This window comes from Myotis daubentonii, chromosome 2 (genome assembly GCF_963259705.1).
Source record: "Myotis daubentonii chromosome 2, mMyoDau2.1, whole genome shotgun sequence".
Classification (NCBI taxonomy): domain Eukaryota; kingdom Metazoa; phylum Chordata; class Mammalia; order Chiroptera; family Vespertilionidae; genus Myotis; species Myotis daubentonii.
The window spans coordinates 220,577,796-220,599,760 of record NC_081841.1 but is presented as its reverse complement, the minus strand read 5'-3'; the positions used below and the strand labels follow the sequence as shown (position 1 = coordinate 220,599,760).

Genomic DNA, 21,965 nt, shown 5'->3' with positions numbered 1-21,965 from the left:
TGTCACCGGCCGGAGGATGGGAGAGGACGGGGAGGACGGGGGAGGACGGGGGAGGACGGGGGAGGACGGGGGAGGACGGGGGAGGACGGGGGAAGACGGGGGAGGATGGGAGAGGACGGGAGAGGACGGGGGAGGATGGGAGAGGACGGGAGAGGACAGGGGAGGACGGGAGAAGACGGGTTGTCTCGCAAAGTCTGATCTGCGGCCGCCAGCGCCCAGGAGGGGTGGTCCGCACAGGCGGGGCCGGGCTGTGTCTGAGTGTGAAATGCCCGGGGCCACGGCAGCCTCCCTCCTGGTCCCCGTGTCCTGGGCAGGGCCGGGCACCGTCAGCTCGCCATCCATGACGGTCCGGGGCCGGACGCCCCCACCCCATGAGAGGCGGGCGCCGTGGTGAACGGCACGCGGAGGGGAAGCCAAGTCCAGGCCCGGTCCCCGCTCTGCCCGCAGATGCCACAGACGCCCCCAGACCCTCTCCGCCCCCCTCGCCGTCTCCGCTCGCTTAGGAGACATCGCGCTGGGGGTCACCCAGACCAGGGTCAAGGACTCCGCTCCACCTGCTCGTCATTCCACAGCACGTGGGCATTGCCAGTGCCAGCCCAGCCTGGTCGCGGCCCAGGGGCCCAGGACGCGTCTCAGTGCCCTCGCCCAGACGCAGGGGTTCCTGGCTCCGCGCCTGGCCCACCCCTGGCCCCGAGCCCGTGGTCCTCCGCGCCCCTGGATGCCACAGCCACATGTGTGTGCCGGGCCCGCTCCCCTCGCCTCACAGCCCCCCTGGGGGACTGCCCGGTGTCCCCGAGCGCCCCAAGCAGGAGACCGGCCCCCGGGAAGCGGGCTCCATGGGCTCTGCAGGTGCCAGAGCTGCCACCTGGAGTCACAGGCCCTGAGGAGGGACCCGGGGGACTGGACCGGACTGTTGTGTATGGACGACACTAGAAAGAAAAGGGGCTCGCGGGACCCAGCAGCCGCCAGAACGCACCCCGTCTTCCCAGGAGAGAGACCTCTGACACAGCCCCATGTCCTCCCACAGGCCTGCCAGCAGGGGCGCTCCCCACAGTCCTGGGGGAGGGGGGCCCGGCTCCCAGCAGCGACCAGGGGCCCAGCAGCTCCCGGCCTCAGTCTGCTTTGCCGAGAAATGGGGCTCCTGGCCCTTCAGCTCCCGGGGGTTTGGCCTGTGACCCCCGTTAGGCCACACGCCCCTGCGAGCACTGACTACCCCAACGCCAGGAGTGGGCCCGGCAGCCGAAGCACAGGCGGGCTTCTCAGCAGACTGTACCCGGGTCACACGCTGTCGCCTGACTGACCTCGGCCTGTCCGGGTTCGACTCTCGACCTGACCCGCGGGGACGCTGGAGGCGAGAACACCTGCCCCCCCCACCCCCCCCCCCCCGCAGCGCTGCCCGCACGTTCGGGGTTTGTGGCAGCAACGCGAAGCGTGAGCCTGTCCTCACGGCCTCACGGCCTCACCCGGGGAAGGCGCGTCTGTGACACGCTGGGGCCTAATCCCCTCCCGTGAGGATCAGCCGGACCCATTCTCACGGCCAAGAAGGGACTTAGTCTGGGAGCCTTTCCGCGCAGAGCACTGACTTCCATCAACCAAGACACGCCCACCTGGACCGCTGAAGATGCCCAAGTCCACAACCCCACTCACAGCTGTTCTCGCAGAACGAGGGGTCGAGGCACCTGCAGGGGGCCTCCCCCAGGGAACCAGGGAACCAGGCCCCCAGGGAACCAGGCCCCCAGGGAACCAGGGAACCAGGCCCCCAGGGAACCAGGGAACCAGGCCCCCAGGGAACCAGGGAACCAGGCCCCCAGGGAACCAGGCCCTCAGGGAACCAGGGAACCAGGCCCCCAGGGAACCAGGGAACCAGGGAACCAGGCCCCCAGGGAACCAGGCCCCCAGGGAACCAGGGAACAAGGGACCCAGGGAACTAGCCCCCAGGGAACCAGGCCCCCAGGGAACCAGGTAACCAGGCCCCCAGGTAACCAGGCCCCCAGGGAACCAGGGAACCAGGCCCCCAGGGAACCAGGGAACCAGGCCCCCAGGGAACCAGGGAACCAGGCCCCCAGGGAACCAGGGAACCAGGGCCCCAGGGAACCAGGCCCCCAGGTATCCAGGGAACCAGGTAACCAGGCCCCCAGGGAACCAGGCCCCCAGGGAACCAGGGAACCAGGCCCCCAGGGAACCAGGGAACCAGGGAACCAGGCCCCCAGGGAACCAGGCCCCCAGGGAACCAGGGAACCAGGCCCCCAGGGAACCAGGCCCTCAGGGAACCAGGGAACCAGGCCCCCAGGGAACCAGGGAACCAGGGAACCAGGCCCCCAGGGAACCAGGCCCCCAGGGAACCAGGGAACAAGGGACCCAGGGAACTAGCCCCCAGGGAACCAGGCCCCCAGGGAACCAGGTAACCAGGCCCCCAGGTAACCAGGCCCCCAGGGAACCAGGGAACCAGGCCCCCAGGGAACCAGGGAACCAGGCCCCCAGGGAACCAGGGAACCAGGCCCCCAGGGAACCAGGGAACCAGGGCCCCAGGGAACCAGGCCCCCAGGTATCCAGGGAACCAGGTAACCAGGCCCCCAGGGAACCAGGCCCCCAGGGAACCAGGGAACCAGGCCCCCAGGGAACCAGGGAACCAGGGAACCAGGCCCCCAGGGAACCAGGCCCCCAGGGAACCAGGGAACCAGGGAACAAGGGACCCAGGGAACTAGCCCCCAGGGAACCAGGCCCCCAGGGAACCAGGTAACCAGGCCCCCAGGTAACCAGGCCCCCAGGGAACCAGGGAACCAGGCCCCCAGGGAACCAGGGAACCAGGCCCCCAGGGAACCAGGGAACCAGGGAACCAGGCCCCCAGGGAACCAGGGAACCAGGCCCCCAGGGAACCAGGCCCCCAGGTATCCAGGGAACCAGGTAACCAGGCCCCCAGGGAACCAGGCCCCCAGGGAACCAGGCCCCCAGGGAACCAGGGAACCAGGCCCCCAGGGAACCAGGCCCCCAGGGAACCAGGCCCCCAGGGAACCAGGGAACCAGGCCCCCAGGGAACCAGGCCCCCAGGTATCCAGGGAACCAGGTAACCAGGCCCCCAGGGAACCAGGCCCCCAGGGAACCAGGGAACCAGGGAACCAGGCCCCCAGGGAACCAGGCCCCCAGGTATCCAGGGAACCAGGCCCCCAGGGAACCAGGCCCCCAGGGAACCAGGGAACCAGGCCCCCAGGGAACCAGGCCCCCAGGTATCCAGGGAACCAGGCCCCCAGGAAACCAGGCCCCCAGGGAAACAGGCCCCCAGGTATCCAGGGAACCAGGCCCCCAGGGAACCAGGCCCCCAGGGAACCAGGCCCCCAGGGAACCAGGGAACCAGGCCCCCAGGGAACCAGGCCCCCAGGGAACCAGGCCCTGGGCCCCAGCACTGGCTCCTCGAGTCACTCACGGGAGCTGCTGCCCCAAAGCTTCTCCAAACGACTTCCCCCAAGAGGCCAAGAGGACAGAGAAGGGAGCACAGTGACGTTTAAATCCCCACCCGAGGATAAGTTTTCATTGATTTTTTGAGGGAGGGAGGAGCATCCATCAGTCGGTTGCCCCCCATATGCACCCTGACCAGGGATCAAACCGCAACCTAGCTATGTGCCCCGACTGTCGGAAACCGAACCCGCAACCTTTTGGCTGTACTGGACGACGCTCCTCCCAAGCCCCCGGCCAGAGCAAACCGGTTCTCAAAGCAGCAGCCGTGGCCGCCCAGCGAGGGCGCTGGGCAGCTCTGGCAGCTCACCCTCAGCCCAGCCTCCTCCCAGTCACCTTGGAAGCCAGGACACAGGCCCAGGAGGTTCTCACCCAGATGGTTCACAAACTGACACGAGGAAAAGCAGCTGGGCACTAGAATACCCCTCCCATTTCCCCCTGGGGTGGGGGGGGGGGGCAGCCTCCTGCAGCAGCTGCCTCAGGCAGATCCTGGCAAATGGAGCCCAGGCCTGTTCCCTAAAGATCCCTCCGCGTCACCCTTGTTCCTCGATGTCTGACTTCTGCTCAGAGAGGACCACGAGGCCAGGAGGGAGGGGCGGCGGTCTCACCACTCCCCACACCCCACTCTCCACACCCCACTCCCCACACCCCACTCTCCGCACCCCACCTCCCACACCCCACTCCCCACACCCCGCACCCCACTCCCCACACCCCATACCCCACTCCCCACACTCCACTCCCCGCACCCCACTCCCCACACCCCACTCCCCACACCCCACATCCCACTCCCCTCCCCCGCCGCCCCCAGCCCTCGGGTGCACATCCCACCTCTCTGGTTCCAGAGCGTGACCAGGAGCTGGGCTTGGGGCACCGAGCTGACCTCTGCAGTGACCCCGCACAGAGCGGGCAGCCCGCCGTCGCCCGGGGACGTGGACACACCAGCAGCGCCTGTCCTGCTCCGCGCCCCCGGCCGCCGTCGGGGTGGGCAGACCCCCCGCTCCGTGTTATCTCAGGAAAACACCCGATTCCACTCCCCCTTTCCCGCCTGCACCTCGTCACAGGCCCTTTCCTTCTGAGACCACAATCTCTAACCTCAGTGCACGGACCGGGGACCTGAGGGGAGGGGCCCCAGATCGGGGTCCCGTGGGGTGGGGGAGGGACTCGGGACACTAACAGCAGACATGACCGGACGATGTTAAAATCTGACCAAGAAACTCGGACCTCAGGTCTGGGCAGGTTAACGTCTCCACCCTGAACGGTCCCGGGGAAGCTGGGGGGACCCAGCCTGTGCCCAAGGCACCGTCCCCCCAGGAAGGAGAGACCAGGAGAGGAACGAAGAGGGAAACTCACCGAGAGGGAAGGACGGTGCAAAGGGGAAGCAGTGCTGCCCGGCTCAGGACAGTGTCTGGCTCAGGACGGCAGTCCCGGCTCAGGACGCAGTGCCCAGCGCTCCGGGCAGAGCCTGTCCCGCCCCATTTATGGCCAGGGACCTGCCATATATAGACACGTGGCTTCTTGCCCAAACTGACAGGGACCATAGTCACAGCCGGTCCTGGGAGCAGACGGCCGTTGTGGGGGGAAATCCCATGGAAAAGGGACCCGCACAGGGCACCCCTCCCCAGGAAGCCGACGACGCTGCTGGCGGGCAGGGGCGGGCACGGCCTTTGCACTCATTTTCCACGTAAATCCTCAGTCTCGCTCCCATCCTGTCGAGGCAGGCTCCCCGGGCGCACAGATGGACAGGCCGAGGGTCTCTCCACCACTGGACGCAGGCAGAGGCTCACGCGGTTACCATGGTGACCAGGGCCAGCCCGGGACTCCAAGGGCTGGGGGGGGGGGGGCCCTCCGTAGCTAATTTTTGTTTGTTTTAATTTCAACAACCGCTAGGTTTCCTCCTGGGGTGGACTTAACAAGACCTGCCTGAGGGGGGAGCGACGCCCAGTGGGCAGCTCCGTCTTATTTATAGTTATTGCCACAGATGGACGCTGTGCCCCCTCCCCCTCCCCCTCCCCCAGTGGCGGGGTGTCCGTCCTGCCCGGCACATGTGCAAATATAAATAACGCAGCACTGGCACCGCATGGCTGGCACCGGGCTTGTGTGGCCAAGGGCAGGGCAGCTGGTCACCCCCTGGGCTCTGCTCCCACCTGTAAAACCTCTGCAATAACAACAATCTTGCACGTTTGTGGCAGAAACTAGAAGAAGTAACGTATGGAAAGTCCTGGGAGCCCTGGACCCCTCCATGTGCCCATATAGCGGGTACCGAAACACGCCAGAGCCCAGCAAGGCAGGCCAGCGAATGAATCGCTTTACACGTTCCAAGATGAGGGTCAGAGGCGTTGGCTGGCCCCTCTGAGAGTCCCCTGCACACGGACCCGGACTGCATGCCTTTACCGTGTGAGCCACCCCCCTAACGCCGAGGGCCCAGCATTGCACTACAGATGCTGCGTGGGCAGCAAGCACATGCCCGCAGCTGACGGGTGAGTTCTGTCATCCACGTCCCTTTGCTCCGGAAACCGGTCCGGCCTCTCCCGGGAGGTCACTCACCCTGGGACAGTCACCGTGCCCGCCGCCTGCCCATCGGCCTCATCCTCCGGCCGGGTCCCAGCTCCTCCTGAGCACACAGCCCCCTCCCGGGAGGCACGTCTCCCGCAGGGACCACGGCTGCGCTCCTCACCCTCATCTAGGCTCAGGGACCGCCTGTCCCCGGGATGTGGGAGGCAGCCCCGGGGTCCTGGGCGGCACGGCACTGAGTCAGGACAGAGCTGCCGGCTGCTGGAACCTGGAACCCCCAGGCACTCGGAGCTCAGCACCGCCCAGCCGAGCACCGTGAACTGAAACCGCACCGAGTCACGTCCTGATCGAATTGCCAACAGCTGGTGATTCGGAGGGAAAAGGGGAGAAAGTCACACCATGCACAGATGGCACAGACTTTTTCATCAGAAAAAATGCAAACCAGAGAACAGGACCCCAAAACATCCTCTGGCCACAAAAACACCCTTTCAGAGATGAAGGGGACGCCCCAGCCAGCTGGTGCGTGTGGAGATGCAGGGGAGCCCAGCCTCCATCCTGGGCAGTAGGAGCGCAGGTCACAGCAGGTGGACACGGCCAGGCACGGGGTCCAGTGCCCACAGGGCCGGGTGACTAGCCGATCGCTCCCTCCCGGCCGACGGATTTTGTGCACTTTCACTGCCATCCACCCCGTGGCCCATCACACTGGTAGGGAGCACCTGACTTATCTGAACAGTAATCGTATTATTTTAGATCGTAGAGCACATGTACTCATGTGAATAGGGGGTTAAGTTTTCCTTAAGTTTCCTTTGCAGTTTTGTGAGAAGCGTTTGAGGAGGTGACTCAGCTGTGAATCCAGCAAGCAGCATCCATAAGCAGGGTCAGGCTGACCCACCAGGAGTCAAAACATCATCTCATCCACATCATCCCTCACCATCCTCTCATCCACGTCATCTCTCACATAGATATTTCTCTTTTTCCTCCCACCTCCCTCCCTTCCACTCTCTCTAAAAAAAAAAAATCAATGGAAAAAATATCCCCGGGTGAGGATTAAAACCACCCCAGGGCTCACAAACCCCCCAGACGTCTCTCGGAACGAATAAAGCAAACTCCTGAGCCGCGCACCCCCTGAAACGTCAGTGAGAAGCCGGGTGGTGATAACACTGTTATTCTCCCCAAACACCCAGGTAACCGGGTTACCAGCGTGTCTGGAACAGAGCCGGAGTTTTTCCAGGATCTGTGCCTCCAAACACGCCGGGAGCCTGGCAGCCACGGCAGCCCTGTGCCTGGCGGGCTCACGTGTGCCTGTTGGCACGACCTCCATGGGCTCATCATCGAGCGCGGTGTTGGGAGCTATGTGCCCGGGGCCACGGGGACACACAGGGGGGAGGAGTGTCCTCCGGACTCGCAGGCTCATCGGACCGTTAGGGGCGCAGAGGGTCTCAGCAGAGAGGAAGCCTGCGGAGCCGGCGGGAGGAGGAGGCCTGGGACGAGCCCTGCGGAGTCGGAGAGGCGCGAGACTCCTCCACCTGATGGCGTCGGTGTGAAGTGCCCCCGGTGCGCGTCCTGTGCGTGGAGCCTGAGACCTGCCCACGGGACCGCGCCCTGCCCGTCCCCACGCCCGCGTGGTGACCGTGATGCGCTCGGCCTGGCGCGCGGCTCAGCCCGTGCCTTGCTTAGTGGCTCGCCATCGCCAAGCTCAGCCAACGCGGTTGGTATCAAATGTGCCGGACGGCTCTGCCCTTGGGTGCTATTTACAGCTTCTGTTGACAGATGCGGCCCTGAATTAGCGGGCAGTTTATCTCCACGACGGCCTTAAGCACTCGCCACGCCGCGAGGCGCTGAGGTCCGCGGGCCTGAGCTCCAGTCAGGGGCACGGGCTCCGGGCCCGGCTCTGGTCTGTTAATCTGGGCGGAAGCTGCGTGACCCCTGCCGCGGCCCTGGCCCTGGCCTCCCGGCTGTAAAGTGAGTCTGGATTAGAGGATCCTCGCTTAAGCCCCGCTACGCCGCAATTTCCCTCCCGGGTGGCCGTGCCCGGGGAGGGCATGAACGCAGGGCAGTCTGCTGGCTGGGAGCAGGCCGGACTCGGATCAGGGCGCCGACAGGACTCCATTCCCCAGTGCTTAAGGGCTTAGGATCCCGGAGGCCATGAGCTGTGCTGACAAGAACAGTTACTGGGGCTCTAGCCCGTCTGGCTCAGTGGGTAGAGCTTCAGCCCTGGGACGTTACCAGGCCACGGGTTCGATTCTGGTCAAGGGCACCTACCTCGGTGCCCGGCCCTGGTCGGGGCACGTGCAGGAGGCAACCCGTCGACGTGTCTCTCTCACACGGACGTTTCTCTGCCTTTCCCTCTCTGTTCCACTCGCCCTCAGAACCAATGGGAAACGTCCTGGGGGAGGATCATCAACAGCAAACCCTCCGGCCTGCCCGCCCCTGGGGGGCCTTCACCCCGCGGGATTCCGCCTCATCGGCCCCGCCATCTGCAAAGCAGCGTCACTGACGCGCACAGACCCTCTCCGTCCCCTCGGACGACAGCGCCCCTGGCCGTGTTGGCAGGGCCGCCGAGGCCGGCACAGGTACGGCGACCACGTGGACGCCAAGACCGGCTGGAGGCTGGAGGTGGGACTCTGCGCCACAAGCTTCAGAAAGCCGGTTCCCAGAGGGAGCGCCCAGCTCATGCCCACCAGATGGCGCCCCGGCCCGCCGGCCCATCTTCCTCCCGCAGGGGGACGTCTGTGGGCGGCTGCAAGAAAGGCGAACGGGTTTTATGGGACAGGAAACACTTACTGACTGTGCTACCGGGGATCGCCTCCATTTTGGAAGAAAGCTTCTGTGAATCCGAACTGGCTCTAGCTCATCACAGTAAGAGTATTTTGTCTCCCACAAGCATCGTCTGAAAAACTCCAAGTGATGGCAGTTTGGTTATTGGCAACAAGCCTTACATCAGAAGTAGATGCAGAGACAAAGAAGCATCGAACAGACCGTCAAACCTCAGAGGGAAGGCAGGGGAGGATGGGTGAGGGGGTATGAGACCAACCAGAGCTTGTATGCATATAAGCATAACCAGTGGACACAGGCCATCGGGGGGTGGGGGTGGGGGCGGGCTGGGAGAGGACAGTGGGGGACAGGGGGACACAGGTAATACTTCCAATAACAAAATACTTTTAAGTACAAATTAGCAGGCACAGAATGGTCCTGGGATGTCAAGCACAGCACAGGAAACGGTCAATAATATGACGCTAACGAGGCCTGGTGCTGGAGGCTTATCGGATGATCCCTTTGTAAATTATACAAATGTCCAATCACTGGGCGGTGCACCTGAAACTACACTGAACCTCACCTCTAATTGAAAACATTTTTTAAATATTATTTTTTTAAATGTTCAAAAATCAGGTGTGTGCTTGTGTGTATGCACATATATGCATGTGTGGGGGGTGTGCATGCATATGCATGTGTGTGCGCACGCATGTGCATGTGTGGGTGTGCGTGCACACACTGTGGGGTTAACTGTATGTGTCACCTGTCTGGGCGCGGTGCCAGGTGTCTGGCCAAACAGCAGCGAGGGTTTCCATGAAGGTGTGGATGGGGAGTGACTGCGTCCATTCCCCAGGTCCAGGCGCCTCGGCTTGGAAGTCGCTCAACCCCAGGCCTTCCTTCGGGAAGAACGCAGCGAGCAGGGCGGGGCCTTTCAACTGCGCCCGATGGTGAGGACGTGGCAAGCGGGCCTCTCTCGGCAGCAGAGGGCGCCCGAGGCTTCCCGCTCCCTCCTGGACCCCGGCCAGCGGGAGCCCAGGAACCACAGGACACTCAGACCCGCCAGGCCAGCCAGAGGTCAGCGCAGAGAAAGGGCCTTTGTCCGCCCGGCCATTCCCACAGGCCGCCTCGCAGGCAGGAAGACAGCAGGCTCTGTCCCCTGGCCCCGTGTGACCAGCCGGATGGGACGTCTGTGCACAGAAGGCTCTGGGGAGGCGGGAGGTCACCCTCAGCGTCCTTCCCGGGACAGGAAGCAGGAGCAGGGGACAAACAGCCGGAGGAAGCCACAGGCCATCCTTTCCCCTCCCCCCCCCACACACACCATCTCCCTCCCCCCCCATCCCCCTGCACCATCCCTCCACCATCCTGGGCCTCCAAGCAGCGGGTGTTCACTCATTTTGGGGGGGAGGAGTCCTGGTGGGGACGGCTGCCCTGCCCGGCTGCCCTCAGGACAAGGATGCCCTGGCCCCGTGAGCCCGCCCACTGCTCCCGAGTCCCTCCCTGCGCAGGCGGGGACCCTGCACGCAGGACTCACTGCTCCTCCCTGCACACACACACCCTGTGAGCCCGCCCACTGCTCCCGAGTCTCTCCCTTCGCAGGCGGGGACCCTGCACACAGATGCCACCTCCTGTCCCTCACACCTGAGCTTAGAGCACAGAGGCAGCCTCGCCATCCATGAGGGGAACCCCGTGACCAGGGCAACACAGGCCTGTCTTGCAGAGTAAACGTTTGTAAAGGGAGCAGCTGCTAGGCCGCGAGTCCTGGGAGAGGAACCTGACCCCTGACCTCACTGTTCCCAGGAAAACGCATGTCCAGCTCTTCAGGCGCTCGTGTATCGCCTGGGGGTGGGGCCGGCTCACCCTGCGCTGAAGGGACCCTGCCCTGAGGCGGGGAGTGGGGGGAGGTAGAGAAACTGTTTGCTAGGTTGTACGTGAGCCCGAGGAGGCCTCACTGCTCAGACTTAGGGGGGTCCCGCTGTGTCCTGCTCAGGTTTGGGGTGTCCCGCTGTGTCCTGCTCAGGTTTGGGGGGTCCCGCTGTGTCCCTGCTCAGGTTTGGGGTGTCCCGCTGTGTCCTGCTCAGGTTTGGGGTGTCCCGCTGTGTCCTGCTCAGGTTTGGGGGGGTCCCGCTGTGTCCCTGCTCAGGTTTGGGGGGTCCCGCTGTGTCCTGCACAGGTTTGGGGGGTCCCACTGTGTCCTGCTCAGGTTTGGGGGGGTCCCGCTGGGCCAGGCAGCCTTTTCCGAGAGCACTGCAGTCGCGCCCAATGTGCACAGAGAAGCAGGTTGGGTGGCATCTCACCAGCAGGCCCGCGGCAGCTCCGAGAAGGCCTTCGGGGGCCGGGACACCCCCTGCCCTGCGTCCTGCCCACGGGCACCCGGGTGGTGGCACGTGGCTCCGTGTGAACAGAGGGGCTGGCGCTGAGAAGACAGAGGTGGTTGTTGAGTGACTGAGTGACCACAGCAGCCAGACCCCAGCCCTGGCCGCACAGACAGGGGCAGACGGCCACGCTCCCGGCCCCCGGCCCCCCGACAGCGGAGGGCCCCTCGTGAACTGCTTTTCAAGCGTCACCCCTTCAGGCTCGCAGCTGTGAGTCACGGGGGAAACCCAGAGGTTTTGCAAGAGTCTGGCCTCCGTTTCCGGTCAGTGAGCGGTCCTGCCCGTGACGGCCTGAGTCAGAGCGGGGCCTCTACCTCTGCAGGTGGGGAAACCGAGGCACCGGCCGCCTGGTCCTGCAGGCCTTGCCCACCGACCCCACGAGGGACCCACCTCCCGATTCTGGCTGACGCGGGGCATCGCCTCGGGCGCCTCTGTTTGTGAAGATCTCCTGCCACAGTGGACGGGGAGCCCCAACCTCAGGGGGGGACAGTGAACCCCGACCTCAGGGGTGCACGGGGCGCCCCTACCTCAGGAGTAGATAGTGAGCCCCGACCTCAGGGGGGGATGGGGCCCTGGGCCAGATCAGGAAGGAGAGCAGTCACCGTCGGTGGTGACGGTGGGGTTTCCTCTCCATCTGTCAGGGGCTTCCCGAGGAGGACGGGGTCAGCGCGCCCCCCCCCCCCCCGCCCCGTCACCTAGGAGAGAACCTGGCACCCGGCAGGCACTCGGGCGCTTTGAGGAGTGGGTGCGCCAGGGTCACCACTGAGAGGTTTCGGGGCCCTGGGGGGGTCTCGCCCTCTCCCGGGTCCCGATGGAACAAGGTCCCCGTTACATCGGCCGCTCACACCTGGAGGGACTCAGGGAGCCGCCGGCCGGGCGCGGGGCAGGTTGTGCTGTGCAGGGGCACCTGGGGGCCTGTGGAGAGAGCTCACTCCCGCCGAGCCCCCCACCGGCCTCAGCGCCCCAGGGGCACACGGGGCTCAAAGGGTGGTCCCCAACCTGCCTGGCCGATGGCTCTGAGGAAGCGCGCACAGCGCACTCTTCTTTATGAAGATAAACTTGTCCTCCCAGCCAGCCTGGGAGCAGGAGGGCAGGGTTCGATTCCCGTCAGGGCACAGGCCCGGGCTGCAGGCTCGATCCCCGGCGTGGGGCGTGCAGCAGGCAGCCGGTCGATGTTTCTCTCATCACTGATGTTTCTATCGCTCTCCCTCTCCCTCTCTCTCTATAAATCAATTCAAAAGCATATTTAAAGAAGAATATTCTCTTAGCAACATCTCCTCATGAATAAAAATTTTAAGAGGAAAAAGACAGTTTAAAGAACCCTCACAGCATAATAGCAACACTGGGACTCCTGCTCATGTCGCGTGCCAACTGTGAAAGGAAATGTTTGCGTCTACAAATGGTGACTCCCACCTTTCATTGGTAGGGAGGCTGCGTGTGGGCATGCAGGGGTGCTGGGTGGCGCGCTAGGATGGGCACCACCCCAGGCCAAGGGGACCAGGGCAGGAGGGAGCGGGCAGGGCAGGAGGGAGCAGGCAGGGGCAGGAGGGAGCGGGCAGGGGCCTGGATCACACCTCTTGGGCATGCAGAGGCCCCTGACTTTGCCGTTGTGACTGGAAGGACCCTCGGGGTCAGCAAAGTCCTCCCTCACAGACGGGGCTCCAGCCCCTGCAGGCGGGGCTGCCCAGGTGTGGTCTCCAGGAGACACCTCACCCAGCTGCGCCCCACACAGACCTCAGAGGCCCTGGCATTTTCCAACCATTTATTCATCTCGCAGAAACGGACACACAGGTGCCACAGCGTGGGCGCGGGTGGAATGAGGAAGCGATGATAAATACATTCGCTGCAGGCACAGCGTCCGCGCCCCGCGTGCCCTCACAGTGGGTTTGTCCGAGAAGCCGCGACACTGCAGGCCGCGTGGAGCCGGCCGCGTGGGACACTCCTGCCCACGTGAGCGCGCCGAGCCTTCCACGTCCAGTCCCTTCGCAGCGAGTCCCGGAGCCCGCGGGAGGCGCCTGGTGGCCAGCGGGGCGCTGGGGCTGGCGCAGCCGGAGCCCGGCCCTGGGTGGGTGAGGAGGGGGCACGGCCACCCACACACAGTCAGAGGCAGCCGCGCACTGCCCCCCCCCCCACCCCCTGAGCTCCCACCAGCTCCTCGTGAACGGCAACGCGGGGGGAGGGGAGATAAGAACATTCATTTTTTAACCCAAAATAAAGCATTTTGTAAGCGAGGAAGGGCCTGAAACAAGACAGACACAAAGTAACACATTCGTTTACATTCAGCCACGCAGGGGTTACCACAGGTCAGGTCCTGGGGTGGGGGGGCGACCCCCCAGACAGACGCCCCAGGACGCTCCCTCCCAGCCTCTCGCAGGAGGTCGGGGACCCCGCGGCCAGCTTCACTGAGCAACAGCGGGATGAACAGAAACGGAGCCGAGGAGCCGCGTTCTGGGTGTGTGTAGCGAAGCGAGTGCGGGTGGTCAGTGTTCACGGAGCAGCCAGGGATTCCCACGGCTCCGTTCTCCTCACGGGCAGGAGGCGCGAGTGAAATCGCCACGTTCCAAGCACAGAGCTGGGCCCGTCCCAAGTCCAGGGGCGAAAACAGAAAGAAAACGAAGTCGCTTCCGGCCGGGCCCTGGGGTGCCACGTGAACCTTGGCTGACAGCACAGTCCCTGCTTCCACACGGGGGACGATCGTGCCCGGTCCTGTCTCCCCGGCAGGAGGGGGCGGGTGTCACGGGCGCATGCGCCTCATTGGGCGACGGATCCAGGGTGGGAAATCGTTTCCCACCAACTGCTTTTCAAAGTCAGGTGGGAGCCGGGCTACGAACATCGCATCACATGGGACACAGCCCTCCTGGGCCGGCAGTGCTCAGGGGCCACCCCCCCCCCCCCCATCCCCAGCATCTCCATCAACACGCCCGGCAGGCGCTTTCCTGCCTCACTGGTGCAAACCTGCGGCTTCACCCCCAGAACTGCCCCCAAAGCAAAACAAACTGGTCCCCGCGGCCTGCGGGGCCTCTCGGGTCTGTTTTGAGACGTTCTGGTTAGGAATGTGACACAGTAGCCTGCGTCCTTCCACGGACCCTCTGCGTGTCCTGTGTTCCACCGACAGACCCCCCCGGGACCCCAAGACCACAGAAAGGGGCGCCTCGCCCAGCGCAGGCTACGCCTCATCTAAACGGAGCGAGGCTCCTGGGCGTCACGGTGCGGCCGCCCCACCTGACGCCCGGCCCCCTGGGGACCATCTCTCTGGAAGCCCCGTTTGGCATTCGGCTCTGAAACGGACAACTTCCTAGGAAGGATTCCCAAGGAACGGCACAGCGGTAGCCGTGTGGTCGCTGTTTAAGGACTGGAAGCATCAGCCTGTCCCGGGTCACAGAGAAACGCTCACACACGTCATGAGGCTCTGAGAGAGGGGTGCCGCGCTGCGAAAGGGGCGCGTGTAGAAGAACACGGTGTGTGCCCCTCGCCGTGAGCTCCTTGCCCTGGGATTCCCGTCTCCTGTGGTAAAGGCCAGCGCAGCCCGGCAGCACGACCCGTGTCCCTCACGGAGCTTGTCAGTCACCCCCTCCCTCTGGCACAAGCCCCAGATTCGATCAAGCTGGTCATGTCCAAACATATCAACTGGTAACTCTCATAACCACAGAGCTTACAGAGCCCAGCCCCTTCCCACTGCCCCCGACTGCCACACAGGCTGCCACCTGGCTCCCTCCACGGGGCCAACAGGTAAGCAATACCGAGCTGGGCATGAGGTCATCGGAGCAAGTATTTCATCCTCCAAGTCCAGCCGACAGGAAGCCCTGTCTGTCCGTCTCTGAAACGCCCGGCGTCATGTGACCAAGGAGCGAGAGCCGACTGCCTGTCAGTCCTCGCGCTCTGCGGAGCAGTGAGTGGCACGTGAACACCTGGGGAACATGAGCGTCCAGCTGCAGACCTGCCGTGCACTTGCCTGTGCTGGCCCCTCAGGTCCACAGGCTGCCTGTCACTCTGCCACGTGTTCTGAGGGCGATGTTCTTAAAAAGCCGCCCCCTCCCCAGAATCCCGTAATCCGCGCTGAGCACCCCGGCCGGGTCCCAGGGGCGCGTGCTCGCCCTCAGCACGGGCAGCAGCCATGGGCCTCACCTTCCTCGGGGGGAACAATTCTTTCTTTGAGTCCATCATGAAACACAGACGCGGCTCAGGGGCTGAGCGTCCACCTACGAACCAGGAGGTCAGAGTTCGATTCCCCGGGTTGGGGCACATGCCTGGGTTGTGGGCTCCATCCCCAGTGGGGAGTGGGGGGTGCATGCAGGAGGCAGCCCATCAATGATTCTCTCTCACTGCTGATGTTTCTCTCTCTCTCCATCTCCCTCCTTCTCTGAAACCTATAAAAATATTTTAGAGAGAGAGAGAGAGAGAGATTGTAGCCCTCACCAAAGGCTCCACCAAAACGGGAGCAGTGGCGGCAGGAACCCTCTGACTTAGTTAGTGGGTGAGAAAGGGCTTAAGAGCTTTACTCATGCCCTGGCCTGTTTGGCTCAGTGGATACAGCGTCAGCCTGTGGACTGATGGGTCCTAGGTTTGATTTGACCAAGGGCACATGCCAGGGTTGCGGACTCGATCCCCAGTAGGGGACAGCCGATCAATGATTCTCTCAGTGATGTTTCTCTCTCTCTCTCATTCTCCCTTCCTCTCTGAAATCAATAAAGAAATATTCTTTTAAAAAAGCTTTACTCAGCAGTGACCACCTTAACCCTCCAGCCCAACAGCCGTGGCTCCTCTCGCAGATAGAGTTCACCTGGGCCTACCTGACCTGCCAACTCCCCGCGGCTGCTCATTGCGAAAGCCAAGGTGCCTCTGAGACTCCAGTCTGCGTCCTGTGCACGCGGGGACCTCTGGGTGCCCCGTGGGTGCCGGCTCGCCTGCCCTGAGGCACCCCTTTTGATCATCCCCCTCCGGATGCTGTCTCTCTGGGAGGTTACCTGCATGCGCACAGCCTACACCTGAGGCCAAGGGCAAAGCTAAGCAAAGCGAAGGGAAAGGGAATGCGCAGTGGGGAGGCCCGCCTTAAAGCAGCGGCGAGGGAGTCCTGGAGGCCGAGCCACCAGCTCCCAACTCCAAAGCCTTCAATAACCCGGTGGCAGCGCCCTACCCGCGACTCTCTCCTTCCTCCACTCCTCGTGGGAACCTAGGCCCAGGAGGCCTTCCCTGCCCAGGGCTGCCCAGAGGGTGAGGCAGGAGACGCCCAGGGGACCCGGCCCATCCTACGCAGCGCCCTCCTCGCCTCTGTCCAGCTTCTCCGGCAGGTTGAGCACGAAGGGGAAGAGCGCGCCCCGCACGTCCAGGGGACCGCTCAGCGCCTCGGCCTCCACGCTGTCCTCCGCGCCCACGTCCCCGCCGGGCTCGCCATCCCGCGGGGGCACGAAGCGCCAGGTGCCCGCGCGGCTCACGCAGTAGATGCTGCCGCCCAGCGCCGCGCAGCGGAAGGGCTGCTGGCCCCACCCCGACGGCGCGCCCGGGAGCCGCAGGTGCGCGGCGCGGCAGCTCCACTGCTTGGCCACGCAGTGGTAGCGCAGCACGCGCGCCCCGCCGGCCTGCAGCTGCCCGGCCGCGGGCGCCTCCCCCCGGGCCCCGCACAGGTCGAAGCGGTAGATGCAGCCTCCCAGCGCCACCATGTCGGCCGAGCGCTCGCGGCCGCTGCTGCCCGGGCACTCCTGCCACTCGTCGCGTCGCGGGTCGTACTTGAGCAGGCGGTAGAAGAGCGAGCCCCCGGACACGTAGATCTCTCCGTTGCAGATGGCGGCCTCGTGCGCCACAGCGAAGGCGCCGCGGGGCAGCGGGGCCACGGCGGCCCAGCGGTCGGCGCGCGGGTCGTAGCGCTCCACGCTCAGCAGGCACTCGCCGCCCACGGCGTACAGGTGGCCGTCCAGGGCCAGCAGCTGCAGCTGCGAGCGCGCCTGGCGCAGCGGCCGCACGGTGCTCCAGCGGTCGGTGGCCGGGTTGTAGCAGAAGACCTGGTCCGAGGGCCGCGCGCGGCCGTCGGGGCCCGCGGGCGCCACGCCGCCGGCCACGAAGAGGTAGTTGTAGAGCACGCACAGGCCGCAGCCCCGCGCCGGCGCGCCCTCGGGCAGCCGCGTCAGCTCCCGCCACTCGCCGGCCGCCTCGTGCCAGCAGTAGACGGCGGCGTCCCCGCGGCCCTCCGCGTCCCCCGACGGGCTCTGCGGCCGGCTGCCCGCGCGCTCCCCGGCCGGCCCCAGCGCGGCGGCCAGCAGGCGGGCCCGTCCTGCGCCCAGGCGGCGGCGCAGCAGCAGGTCTCGCTCGGCGCCCGACAGGCGCCCGAACACGGCGGGCTCGCGCAGCACGTCCAGGTAGTGGTCGCTCATGAAGCCGTAGGCGGCGTCGCGCAGCTCCGTCAGCCGCTGCCGCTTGGCCGCGCTCAGCACCTCCAGGCAGTTGGCGAGGCTCAGCTGCGGCGCCACGGCCTCGGTGGCGCGCTGCGCGGCGCAGGGCAGCTGCAGGCGGCGCGCCCCCGCCACCACCTCGGCCACGTTGTCGGGCCGCACGCCCGCCATGCGCCCGCTGTACGCGTAGGCCAGCAGCAGCCGCAGCGCCGCCCAGCCCACGCCCGTCACCCGCAGCACGTCCCGCGACGCGCGCGCGCGGAAGTAGTCGCTGCGCGCCGCCAGCACCGCCTTGTGCGCCCGCAGCCGGCGGCCCGACACCTCGATGACCAGGTCCGGCTCCCCGTGCGCGGTCCCGACGCCAGGGGGCAGAGGCGCGGGGTCCGCGGGCTCCTCTGGGGATGTGGGCTCCTCCAGGGACGCGGGCTCCTCCGGGGACGCGGCCTCCTCCAGGGATGCGGGCTCTTCCAGGGACGAGGGCTCCTCCAGGGACGAGGGCTCCTCCGGCGACGCGGCGCTGCCGACCTCCCACTGCCTCTCCACCACCCGCTGGCCGCGGCGGCACGGGGGCGGGGAGGCCGCTGCGCCCTCGGCGGCGGAAGCGCGGGACTGCGGCGGGGACTCGTCCCCGGAGCTGAAGCACAGGGAGGCGCCCAGGCTGCAGGGTGACTGCGCCTGGGACGGGGACGGGGACGCGGCGCCCTCCCCCCAGGACGCGTCCGGCGGCTGCAGGCTGCCCTCTCCCGGAGCCTCGGGCGCGCTGCCGCCTCCCCCTGCCTGGCGGCGCGCTCCCGGCGCCAAGGTGCCCCTGGGATCCGGCCCTTGGCCCGGGTCATCCCCGGGGTAGAGGACACGGGGGGCCACCGGGTTCTCCATGGCAGCGCCCCTCCCCTTAGGAGCCCACCATGACCTTGGGTGGCTCAAGGGCGAGGGTTCTCCGGGGGCTTCGGGCCTCGGTGGGCTCTCAGGACGCGCGCTCAGGTGTGACTCCTGCTTCCACCGCTTATTGCTCCCAGGAGGTTCTCCTCGACCCCTCCCCACCCTCCTCTCCTTCAAAGAGGGCGCGCCCGCCCTAGATGCGCCTGCTAAGGTGACCCTCAGCCTCCAGCAGGGTGGTGAGGCCTCCGTTAGTGCCGGGGCAGTCCTGGGCCGGCCCTGCGCCTCCGAGGCCCCTCTCTGCGCTCCTGGGCTGTCAGGTGCACGGGACCAACCCGGGCGCGCCCCCTCCTGTGTCCAGCGTCCTTGCTTTACACTCCATCACCTCGCAGCCCGAGGAACCAAGGGTCTGAGAGGGGGTGTCCACCTCCGAACTCGGCCTTAACTCCGTCTCTTGTATAGAGGCCCCCGGAAGCTTCCTCTTTCAGGGGCTGCCATTTGTCATTCGGGGTCACACGTCAGCCGGGCAGCGTGGCCTTGTGTCCGGTGTCAGCAGCTCTGGTGATGGGGCCGGTTCCGCTGGTCCCCCGGAGGCCAGCCCATCCCTCACTGGCCAGGTGCTCGCTGGAAAAACAGGATCAGGCACAGGTCACTCAGCCGCCCTGGGGCCCTGGTCTGCGGCTTCCTCTGGGGGGCAGGTGTTTCCCTCTCCTCCACAGCATCCTCCGGGCTCCTGTGGGGGGAGAGGAAGCGTGAGCCGGCGGGTCTGGGATGTTTGTGTGGGCGGGGTCGCCACACTTCCCCATCACCGCTCAGGTCCAGCCGCCCAGTCCGTGGGAGGGACCCTGACTTCTTCCTGCCAGACGTGCTGACCGCCTACAGAATAACAGGGATTTAAAATGCCCCCCCCCCCACCACACACACACACACACACACACACACACACACACACTGATGCGGGGGCCTGCGAAGGGGAGCTCCGTGCAGGAAATGGGCTCCACGTGTGACATGGCAGCATTTGGGGGACAGCGCTGAGCGGTCCCGTCTCTCGTGTTCACCCCGTGAATGGACTCCAGGTAAGCCCGCACCTCGGCCAAGGCACGGATGACCTTCCTCAGTTGCTTTACTTTTTGGTTCATCCTCACCTGAGGCTATTTTCCCATTGATTTCTAGGGAGAGTGGGAGAGAGGGAAAGACAGAAACATCGACTGGTTGCCTCCTGCATGCGCCCCAACCAGGGCCCAGGCTGGGGAGGAGCCTGCAACCCAGGTACATGCCCTTGACCAGAATCAAACCCTGGACCCTTCTGTGTGTGTGTGGGGGGGGGGGGGGGGGTGGTGAGGACGCTCTAACCACTGACCAACACTGGCCAGGGCGCCTTGTTCCATGTGCTCCCGGGCGGCACTATCCTGCAGTCTCCCCCAGTCCCTTGCCTCCCACGCAGCCCCAGCAGATGTGGCGCAGGACAGGGCACCTCCCCGCAGAGCCCAGGCTGCTCCGAGCCCTGCACGGCTCCCTCTTGGAATTGCGTGTCTGGGAACCTCAGGGAAGCTACTCTCCCCAAAGCCCCCGGGCAGCAAAAGGAAGCCAACCCACATCAAATGAAGTCAACCCCCACACCGAGGGCCTGGCAGGCCGTGGGAGACCCTGCGGGCGAATTACAAAATAATCCCAGCAAAGACCTTTCCCCAGGCGCCACAGCCTTCCTGGGGCTCTGTCGCCGGGAAGGGGGTGCAGCGGCCTGTAACCCAGGATGCCCTAGCTTCCCGAGGAGGAGAAAGGCAGGAGGCAGCCCCACCGGCTCCGGCGCGGGGTCTCCCCAGACGCCTGCGCCTCTCACGTGAGAGGGCAGCACACGTAGCCGCTTCCCCAGCACCTCCTGGTTCTCTCGGCATTCCTCACACCGGCCTGGGCCTGAGCGCCCAGGGCTGAGTGCGCACACATGTGTGTTTGTATGTGCATATGTGTGCGTGTATGTGCGCGCCTGTGTGTGTGTCTGTCTGCTTGTCCTGCTCTTCCTGCTCCTGTTACTAACACGCTCTGTGATTATTCTTGGAAATAAGTGTCTCCAAGCTGGAAAGGCGGCATTCAATGCCCTCTCTCTCTCTCTCTCTCTCAGGCCCAGACATCTTCAACAATAACTCGCTGGCCTAGTTGCAAGGTGGGAGGCACCGGCTGAGGTCGCGGGGAGCCATGAGAAATGCTGAGCGTAACCGGAGCCCTGCCCGCCCTGGGTCCTGGGACGCTGAGCTCACAGGACAGGCCGCTGTTTGCTCAGCTGTGTGGCTGCCAGGATGCTATCGCCACGCCCCCGCTTCTCGGTGGCCTGTGCACCTGAAGGGGGAGGACGCCGGCCGCAGGGACCGAGTGATGACCCAGGGGACCGGCCGGGTCTGACGCAGCTCCTGGCATGGTCCCAGGGCCTCGGCCGAGTCATGCGGGGGACTGGGCGGGTCAACATGGAGGCCCACTGGCCTGTCTCACCCCAAATGCACACGAACCTTAATCAAATCAGAGGCCGGCTCTCGCTTGGCTCATCCTCTGAACATTTCTGTGCAAAACAGAAGACCTTGACCTCAGCCAGGGGTGCTTTTTTCTTTACACTTGGCCTGGAATGGGGTCCCAGGCAGCCCGGGGGGTCTTCCCGTCTTCACCGACTAAGCGTTACGGCAGGGAGTGGGCACACTTCAAAGCAGGGCGGGAGCCTGTTTCCTGCCAGGCGCCCTGTGGGCATTTATAGATTCATTCTCGAGCCGTACAACACGACCCACTTAAACACTAGCTAGAGCAGACGTCCCAGTCCCAGGACACGTGGCCCCACGTGGCAGAGCCGGGCCCTTTCCATAGAGGCAGCTCCGTCTCCCCCAGCCCCACTCCTGCCACGGGAGGCCCCATTATGCCATTTCCCCTTACAACCGTCGGGGAGAGTCAGCCCACGGGGCACCTCCTGTCCTCGGTGACGTGCGCCCGAGCCCCTCGGCCGAGTCGGGGTTTCCAAAGGGACTTCTCGCCCCGCGTGTGCTTGCTGTCCCATGGCACGGGGTGGGGAGCCGTCCCCATGACATGGAGTGGCCCCCATCAGGGCCAGGTGGTATGGCTTGAGATCGGCCCATGAACCAGGGGGTCATGGTTCCATTCCCAGTCAGGGCACATGCCCGGGTTGTGGGCTCGGTCCCCAGTGGGGAGCGTATAGGAGGCAGCCGATCACTGATGTCTCTCTCCCTCTCCCTCTCCCCTGAAATCAATAAAAACATTTTAAAAAATAACGCCCACTGGTGAGGGGTCCTGTGGGAGGGATGGTACCGCCCAGAGCAGCCCCCCCCCCCCCGGTCTGTCACCACCGCTGGTGACAGAAGGAGCAGCCAGGGATAGGGCTGTGCCGGGGGGAGGGGGCCGGTCATAGCAGGTTCCTTCTCCATTGTCCTCAGGACATATGTTAGTGGGAACAGGTCTGAGTTCCATCTAATGTACAAGCATTTCCCCTGAAGATTGTCAATTCCTTCTCGACCGTATACATACCTAAACAGAACATTTTTTAGTTTTTTCCCCATTGTTCCGCTGTTTATATGAAACTTAGAAAATAAGCTTGTGGATGTGTCCCTAACGTGGACATTATTGT

General features: G+C 64.9%; 2 protein-coding genes across 2 annotated transcripts in view; both read right to left on the bottom strand.

Annotated features, from left to right (window-relative positions):
- Nucleotides 1–4,935, bottom strand: part of MYOM2 (myomesin 2) — a 54,176-nt gene extending 49,241 nt beyond the window's left edge. The window contains exon 1 of the mRNA XM_059685838.1: nucleotides 4,801–4,935. The gene's annotated coding sequence lies outside the window, so the exon portion shown is untranslated. The remainder of the gene's footprint in view (nucleotides 1–4,800) is intronic.
- A 7,899-nt stretch (nucleotides 4,936–12,834) lies between these two features.
- On the bottom strand, nucleotides 12,835–19,070 carry KBTBD11 (kelch repeat and BTB domain containing 11). The gene has a single exon (XM_059685837.1). It carries the CDS (start codon nucleotides 18,344–18,346, stop codon nucleotides 16,334–16,336), a length of 2,013 nt encoding a protein of 670 aa, XP_059541820.1. The 5' UTR covers nucleotides 18,347–19,070; the 3' UTR covers nucleotides 12,835–16,333.
- Between the last annotated feature and the right edge of the window lie 2,895 nt (nucleotides 19,071–21,965).

Excerpts from the sequence above, each read along its gene's own strand:
- KBTBD11 (XM_059685837.1), bottom strand. The coding sequence starts at position 18,346 with ATGGAGAACCCGGTGGCCCCCCGTGTCCTCTACCCCGGGGATGACCCG.